Raw genomic sequence first — 8922 nt, 5'->3', positions numbered from 1 at the left:
GCCTGGGTGGCTCAGTTGGTTAAGCGACTGCCTTCAGCTCAGGTCATGATCCCAGGGTCCTGGGATCGAGTCCCGCATCGGGCTCCCTGCTCTGCGGGGAGCCTGCTTCTCCCTCTCCCACTCCCCCTGCTTGTGTTCCCTCTCTCGCTGTGTCTCTCTCTGTCAAATAAATAAATAAAATCTTTAAAAAAATAAAAATGAAACAGACTAAACTAGATTATAAAATATCAGAGTACAAACAAGGATAATTATTATAGCATTAGCTTGTTTTTTTTTTATTGTAATATATATGTGCCTTAAGCTGTGATGGAAAATTTTTTATTGTATGTCACTATCAATAGCTTGAAAGATCCTGCACTGGCAAAAAAAAAAACCAGAATCATGTCACAGCCCTTGGGACATACTATGATAATTATATGCACAAGGTGCAAAAGGAGAATGGGTGTTTTTTTTCTTTTTTCTTTGTTTTGTTTGGGTTTTTTTTTTTTTATTGCTTTGGTTTTAATTTGTTTGTTTTGGTTCAAAAGACCTAAATACTGCAAAATTTCCCTGAACTGTTGGCCTTTTTTTGCAGGAGTTTGCCACTGTTTCACATGACTTGGTTGGGTTGTAAATACCTTCCTGTTGCTCAAAGCTAGTATAATAAGCTCTTAGAGTCTAGCAGATAGGGACAGACTTTCCAGTCCCAGTCCACAGTGCCCAGCTTGGCATCTTTTCTTGACCAAAATAAAGGAATCCGTATCCAACTAGTATGTGGTTTGCTAGCATCAGTAACCGAGTTTGGTCTAGCTTGAGAGAGAATTCTTTGGAGCCCACACTAAACATCGTAGTTTCAATTTAAAATATCTACATTTTCTTTAAAAGTATATCCTTTTCTGGCCTTCTCAAAAAGTATTTGCTGAAAGGGGTCTTTCAGAATGATAATGTAATATCAACTCCTTTTCACTACCTTCCTGAAATGTGATAAGAAAATCCAGTGAGCTCAAGCTTCAACCTATTATGGTGCCTGATATATAAATAGCCCTCAAATGTCATGTCTTGTTTTATCAATCACAGGGAAAGAGAAACTGAAAATGCTACAAAGTATAACTTTGATTCATCATCCTAGAATCTTTCTTTTTTTCCACTTGTACCAAGTGCATCTTTTTAAACTCTTTTGCCAAAGCTTTATATAACTTTTTTTCTAACTCAAAGCTAATTTCCCAGTGTGATCCCAAAGCTGTGTAATTCTCCATTAGTACCTTAGTTTATTTTTACTTTCTTCCACCTTCTACCGTACATGAATGTTTGAATTTGTCACTTAGTCCCACCCGTATGAATCTAGATTTTCAAGAAATAAGTGAGAATGGGGAGATGCCAATATTTATTGACTGAACATCTGTTTACTTTTCTTTGAGACCAGAATATATTAAAAATTAAGGGGAGTTAAAGTGGGCATTAGATATGTAAAAAGATAGGTAAGCAATCTTAGATAGGCAACAAATAGATAAGCATTTGAGTCAACACTGGAAAATAACAGTGAGGGCCTACTAAATGCATTATTTCATTTAACTCCCACAGCAAACCTATGAGGCAGGGCCTGTTTGTAGTCCCATTTCATGAGTAATAGAAACCTACTTAGGAGAGAGTAAGCAATTTGCAAACAACCATCAAAGCTCTTAACTGGAGCTACCAGAATTTGGAACCAGGTCTTAGAACCAGATGCCAAAGTAAAATAACTTGATTCAAATAACAAACAAACAAACAAAAATATGGAGCAGTTACTATGTGCTTGGCGTTGGGGAGGATATAAATACAAATAAGACCCCGAAATACAAGCCCTTCTCTTGATGAGCTTACCTCTAGGGATTGACAGTGGATGCGAGTGGCGTGAGCTTAAGTTATCATTAGAATAAATGCTACAACAAAGATCTAATCCAAATGGTACAGAGTTCGGAGGAGAAAGTGGTCATTGCCTTGGAGCCAGAGAGCAGAGTGCAGTGAACTTGAGAGACACAACTGAAATGAGGCAAGAATAGTACATGGCAGGCAGGTTGAAAGGGCTTTGAATGCCATGCTGAAGACTTCTAGGAAGGCCAAGGGAAGCTGAAGGCTTTGAAGCTGGAAAATGACATGATCGTATTTGGCTTACACTGTGGAAAGCTGTTTAGATGCGGAAGACACTGCTGACAAGGATTCTAGCCAAGCTTTTACTGTAGTAGACCCAGACAGAGGTGCCAAGGGCCTACACAAAGGGAATGGGAATGAAGATATGAATGAGGGAACAGATCTGGAAGTCATTTCGGGATTGGGTCTGGGTAATATGCATGACGAGGAGGGGGAAGAAGATGATGAATCCATTCACCTTGGAAGGAGATTATTTTTTGCCCTAGGCCAAGGTCTGTCCTGGGCCATAAGGATTTGCAAAGATCAATGAGGCCGTCTCTGGCCACAGAGAGCCCAGACTGGCATCTCTCAGGGGATTCATACTCAGGCAGCACCCAGATAAGTCAGAGAAATGTGTGAGGTACAGAGTGGGAGACAGGGCAGAGCAGTGGGGGCTGCAGCAGCCCAGAGATGCGTGTCCTGCCAAAAGGCATTTCGATGCACAGTTGATTAAAAACAAGAAGGCTGGCCAAGCAGAGCAGGCTGGATTGGACTCTCCTCAACTAGTGATGTCTAGAATGGCTCCCAAGTTTCTACTTAGAGGAATTCAGTAGGTAATTTTGCCATTAATTTGTACAGGGGAATACACAGTAAGAATCAGGTTTGGGAGACTAAAGTAAGGAGTGTTAGCTTTGAGACAGATTGATGCTCAGGTTCAGAAGAGGGAAGCTGGAAATAGGGTCCTGGGGCTCAGTGAAGAGATTTCAGGAAAGAAGTAAGTGCCTTTTATGGCAGGATTAAGTTTCTGAACAAGGGAGCTGCAGGTGTTTTATATTTAGATGTCTAGTCAGATGGTAATTACACCTCTTTGTAATCAGTCAAGGAAAACTTAGGAAGGAAGGATTCAGAAACTCTATGAAAACTGAAAGGAAGAAAGCTTGGCAGGTTGAGAAGAGATCCTCTAGCCATGAGGGAGGAGAGGGAGGAGGGCCTACGGGACAAGGAAAGATGGCGGAAGGACAGAGGGCCGGCCAGAGGGAACGCGTGGAAGGGAGGAAGGAAGGGGGGGGGGGTACCTCGCCTCACGTTCACCCGGTTTCCCACTGCATCCGAGCTGCCTGGAAATGAGCATTATCTTTAATTTTTTCAGGGTGACGACTCAGATGAGGAAGATCTCTGCATCAGCAACAAATGGACTTTCCAAAGAACCAGCCGCCGGTGGTCTCGCGTGGATGACCTGCACACACTGTTCCCCGGAGGAGACAGACATGGGTCATCGGGAGACATTAGGATGAGAAACACCACGAGCAGTGAAAGCGTCCTCACCGACCTGAGCGAGCCCGAGGTCTGCTCCATTCACAGTGAAAGCAGCGGAGGGAGTGACGGCCGCAGCCGGCCAGGCAGCGGCCACAGCCCCGGCCGGGCGCCCTTCGACTGCCCCGGCCAGCCCTGCCCCGACAGCCCGGTCATGCTGGACGCCACGTTCGTCAGCGGCGGCCTCCCGCAGTCCCCCAGAGACGCTCTCAGCTACCCAAAGAATGAGAAACCCACCAGGGCCAGAGCCAAGTCATTTTTGAAGCGCATGGAGACTCTCAGAGGGAAGGGGGCACACGGAAGGCCCAAGGGGCCGGGGCGGACCGGGGGCTTGGTGATCAGCAGGCCTGTGCTGCAGCAGGAGCCAGAGGCCTTCAAGGCCATGCAGTGCGTCCCCATACCGAACGGAGATCTCTGGAGCTCACCCCCCACTGCCTGCCCCAAAGGGCTCCTGAGCGCCAGCAAATGGAGCGGGGTGAGCAGCCAGTCGGAAAAGAGCAGCAGTGGTGTGAGCACGCCCGGCCTGAAGGAACGAAAATGCCAGGAGGCCAACAAGCGCGGGGGCATGTACTTGGAAGACCTGGACGTGCTGGCCGGGACAGCACTGCGGGATGCCGGCGACCGAAACCACACACAGGAGTTCCATTCCCAGGAGAACTTGGTGGTGCACATCCCCAAGGATCACAAACCGGGAACGTTCCCCAAGGCACTCTCTATCGAAAGCCTCTCACCAACAGACAGTAGCAATGGGGTTAACTGGAGGACCGGCAGCATCTCCCTGGGCAGACAGCAGGGCCCCGGGGCCAGGGAGCCCAGGCTCATGGCGTCCTGCCACAGGGCAAGCAGAGTCAGTATCTACGACAACGTCCCGGGCTCCCATTTGTACGCCAGCACAGGAGACCTTTTGGACTTGGAGAAAGATGACCTCTTCCCCCATTTAGATGACATTCTGCACCATGTCAATGGGCTCCAAGAAGTAGTGGATGACTGGTCAAAAAATGTCTTGCCTGAACTGCAAACACATGATGCATTGGTTGGAGAACCCAGCTTATGCCCCTTCCCGTCTCCTAATCAGATCACCTTAGACTTCGAAGGCAACTCTGTCTCGGAAGGTCGGACAACACCCAGTGACGTGGAAAGAGATGGAACATCTCTTAATGAGTCGGAGGCCACTGGGGTCCGAGAGAGGAGGGACTCTGGTGTAGGGGCCTCTCTGACCAGGCCAAACAGGTTGGTGGCATGATTTTCTGAAATGACTTTTAATCCATTTCCATAATAATTATGGTCTGTTTATCTAACGAACATTTACAGCGCACTTCCTAAGTGCCTGACACTGTCTGAAGTGATACATGTGGTTAGGAATTATTTGAACGGAAGTGTATCTTTTCTACAGATGTTATGGTGATTGAATCCATGTTAACTCACATTCATTTCTCTGAGTCTTTGTCCTTTAATTCAATCTTATGTTCACTCAAAAAACTGTTGTGAATGTATGTGCAAAGCACAGTGCTAGGCACTGTCAGGGATCACTGGAAATGGACGCTCCGTGCCCATGACCTTGTTGCCATATCAATTAAAACGTCCCTATCTCAATTTTTTTTTTTTTTTTTTAATCCTATGAAAAATTTCTGAGACCCAAGGTGTGTACTTCACAAGTTTATTTTGGCTTTAAACTGCCAATTACAAAGTACATAAAGCCATTCTACAAAGACCACTTCAGAAGCACCCGTGGAAAATGGCCCCGAAAGAGCTGAACTAGTGGAAACAGTAGTACTGTACACATTGCTGTGCTCTTGTTGAGGCAGAGATAGAGATGTCCCTTGGGGTTCGCTGACATGTCACCTCTTCAGGAGCTCTCCTTCCTCTGTGCCTGCCACCTTCAGGTTCCATGTCAACAGAAGGAGAATTTGAATGCAGACGGGATGGCAGTGTGAAAATGGTCTACGGGTCCAGAACATACCAGATCTCACTCTCCATCTTGAGCTCTCTCTGTCTCTCTGTCTGTCTGTCTTTCTCTCTCTCTCTCTCTCTCTCTCTCTCTCTCGACACACACTCACACATACACTGTCTCCGCTGCTTTCAACACTTTGGGAACAAACTTAGAAATAAACAAATAAAATGTATTAGGTCCCTTATTAAAACCTTCCCCGGATGTATCAGACTTGAAAACAACAGTTTTGTAGGTTTACTGTCTGCCGTGGTGTCTTCTGTTGCACTTGCTTTGTGATTTCTCTTGGCTCAGAAGCTCTGTTGATTAGCTCCTTAGAAATCAGTGACGTCGTGTGTTTTCCAATAACACGGCCACGTTGTGACTGGCTTCTCTGACGGTCTTTCTGGTAAAGGCGACTCCGATGGAACAGTTTCCAGCTCTCGCACCAGCCTCAGGCGTCCACCGCACCGCACATCAGCAACCAGACGGCCGGCCAGCTGAACCTGCTCCAGCGCTTCTCACTGCTTCGCCTCACGGCCATCATGGAGAAGTACTCCATGTCCAATAAACACGGCTGGACGTGGTGCGTAGCATGTCCGCTTAGGAGGGGATCGTTTGTTCTAGAGCTAAGTATGTGGTTGCAAAAGCCTCGGTAGTGAGGTTCTGACTTCTGAAGAAGCCACTCGAGGCCTTCGCTGCCGATGTCCTGAAAATCAGGCGGCAGCCCCTGCCGCCCCCTGCCCCCCTGTCTGCCTTCTGTGCTGCCGCCCCTGGAAGCGGATGCAGCCCGCTGAGTTTTATCTGCAGCTCTCGGCTGGTTTCCAGGGAAAGCAGTCAGGTTCCAAGAAGGAAAAAAAAGACACGGAAAGGGTGATGAATGTTGAACAGAGGCATTAAAAATAAACTGGCCAGAAAATAAATCTGGCAGTTTGCCGAGAAATAGCTGTCGCTTGTGCCTTCTGGCTCAATGCGGGGCTCACCACTTAGAGCACTGATTTCATTCCAAGAGCATTTAATTCTTCAGGTGCGTTCCGGCTTTGGCTTCAGTGGCAAATAAAAACAGGAATATGCAGTAAACCTTTGTCGTAAGGAATTGACAAAAGCATGTGTTGGAACCTAAATATGGAGCTGTTTTAGACAAGCTGATAGATTTGAAAAAATATAAAATGGGTCATTAATTGTCCTATGTTATAAACTATGTATAGAGAAAAATCTCCCCCAACCCCAACTAAATTTCTTCTTCTTAGCGTTTTTAAATTTGTTTTGTTTCGTCTCATTGGGGACAAGTGTTTATCCCTTAAGAGGTGTGGCCGTCACGATTAAATTGCAAAGTTGTCCCCTTGACTTGAAAACAGAGCCATAAATCCGTTCCGCTAACGTAAATCGTGCTGTTTCTTTTTTTTTTTTTTTAAAGATTTTATTTATTCATTTGAGACACAGAGATATGGAGAGAGAGAGAGCATGAGCAGGGGGGAGACAGAGGGAGAGGGAGAAGCAGGCTCCCTGCTGAGCAGAAAGCCCGATGCGGGGCTCGATCCCAGGACCCTGGAATCATGACCTGAGCTGAAGGCAGACGCCTAACCATCTGAGCCACCCAGGCACCCCCAATCGTGCTGTTTCATAGTCAGAGATCTAACATAGGCAAGGGGCACACATAGTACTTCCTGTCATGTGATTAAGAGAGATGTTGAATTTGCCCTGCGCCTGTTGGTTGTTCCAACAAAAGCTTGGCTTCCCTCTTGCTTGCTTTCATAGCCTCTCCCCACAGGCTGCCCCAGGAGGTTTGCATGACCTGGTTTCTGTGAATTCTAGGTCAGTTCCAAAGTTCATGAAGAGGATGAAAGTTCCTGATTACAAAGACAAGACTGTCTTTGGTGTTCCTCTCATAGTTCACGTCCAGAGAACGGGACAGCCCCTGCCTCAGAGTATTCAGCAAGCACTCAGATACCTGCGTAGCAACTGCCTCGATCAGGTACGGTTGTAAATCCCAAATATGGGCCTGCATTTATGGGCAACGCCAGACAAAGTCACATCTCAGTGTTGCCTAAGACGTGCCTCACTAAAAATAAAAGGCGTTGTGATCTTTACATGTCAGTGTTTAATTTGCCCAGGCTACATCTCGGTCAAGCTGCTTGAGGGTGTTCCCTCACTGGCAACTTGAATGACGTTCTGAGTGAAAATTCATGTTAATAGTTTGTGTGTTAATAGTCTGTACTGTGCTGTCAGATTTGCACTCCCTAGAAACTGGGAGTTATGCTTTACATTGCATTTCGTTTTTAAGTATTGCCCCACTGCCATCATTGATTTCATAGCATTCTTTCATCCCTGTTTTATTATTTTTTGAGAAAAGAATTAGGTTTTTATATCTCTCTTTTTTTAAAAAGATTTTATTTATTTATTTGAGAGAGAGAGAGAGAGCACAAGTGGGAGGGGCAGAGGCCCAAGAGAGAATTTCATGCAGACTCTGCGTTGAGCGGGGAGCCCAATGTGGGGCTCGACCTCATGACCCTGAGGTCGTGATCTGAGCCAAAACCCAGAGTCCGACGCTTAACTGACTGTGCCACCCAGGAGCCTATTAATTCTTTTCTTTCTTTGAAGCAGCACCATGACCAGGAAAACTTAAACCAAAGATAAATTTATTTACATCTTTTTAAAATGTGCAAGTAAACTATGCAAACAATATCTGCTAAATCAACTCTCCCTTCATCTTGTACATTAAAATCTCAAGCCAAACAAAATAGTCAGAGATCATTTTCTGTCTCCACGACTGTTTGGGGACCACCGTCATGGTGGCCCGTGACTGGACCCAGAGTGCCACCCATTCTGTAATTTACTAGGCCCAGCCTTCACTCCTCCAAATTAACACCCATTCATTTCTTAGACATTCTGCCCCCCAAAAAGCCATATTCCCACTTGATAAATTGCAACCTTGAGTAGTGGGAGTATTTTTAGGCAAATATTCTACAATGGCTTTTGTGCATCATATTCTCTAATGCCACGTGAGTAATCCATGCCCACCTAAAATTACTTGCACTTTTTATTGATTCACCCTTGGCCTTGGGCTCAGTGAACAGGAATGAGCTGAGCTACATGAACTCACAGACCCTGGCTACCGATGCTTGTATCTACCCCAATACTGAGATCGCATTTAGAATCAGAATGGTCTCTTGACAATTCAGACGCCACTTTTCAATGGAGAATAGGAGTAACTTCATTTGATGCCATCTTTGACTGAACTGAATGTGTGATCCCTTTTTGCCTTCCCACTCCTAATCTAGAGAATATACAGGGATACATTTTCCCCATTTCTTCAGATGCCATAGTGGAGGGCAGGAGTGGTTGCTATTACTGTTGTGGTGGTGGGGACTATTTCGTTTTGAGAAATGGCCTTAGTAGCTTGCCTGTTATTTCTCAGAAAGAAGGTCAACAGACCACTTTCCTAAAACTATAGTCTTTAGCAGATGCCCCAACATTAACCTGTGAATAACATCCACATAGAGCAAACCAATGAATCCAGTTACTTAAGCATTATTTTTTGTTGTTGTTTTAGAGCTTTTACCAAAATTGCACATTAATCAAAGGTAGATGATCTA

The 8922-nt window shown here is 45.6% G+C and overlaps 1 protein-coding gene across 7 annotated transcripts in view; it reads left to right on the top strand.

Annotated features, from left to right (window-relative positions):
• The window catches only part of STARD13 (StAR related lipid transfer domain containing 13), a 468749-nt gene that overhangs the window by 439778 nt on the left and 20049 nt on the right, over positions 1-8922 (top strand). For 5 of the 7 annotated variants that reach the window (XM_081814819.1, XM_081814820.1, XM_081814817.1 and 2 more), the window contains 3 exons: positions 3236-4629; positions 5742-5912; positions 7085-7301. In XM_081814819.1, coding sequence (XP_081670945.1) covers positions 3236-4629; positions 5742-5912; positions 7085-7301 — 1782 coding nt within the window. The remainder of the gene's footprint in view (positions 1-3235; positions 4630-5741; positions 5913-7084; positions 7302-8922) is intronic. The other 2 variants (XM_081814818.1, XM_006728963.3) reach the window with 1 other exon arrangement.

The sequence above is a fragment of the Leptonychotes weddellii genome, chromosome 3 (assembly GCF_054177405.1).
Source record: "Leptonychotes weddellii isolate Sample4059 chromosome 3, ASM5417740v2, whole genome shotgun sequence".
In the NCBI taxonomy this organism is placed as follows: Eukaryota; Metazoa; Chordata; class Mammalia; order Carnivora; family Phocidae; genus Leptonychotes; species Leptonychotes weddellii.
Note: the sequence above shows the minus strand (reverse complement) of the source record. Positions and strands in the feature narration are given on the sequence as shown.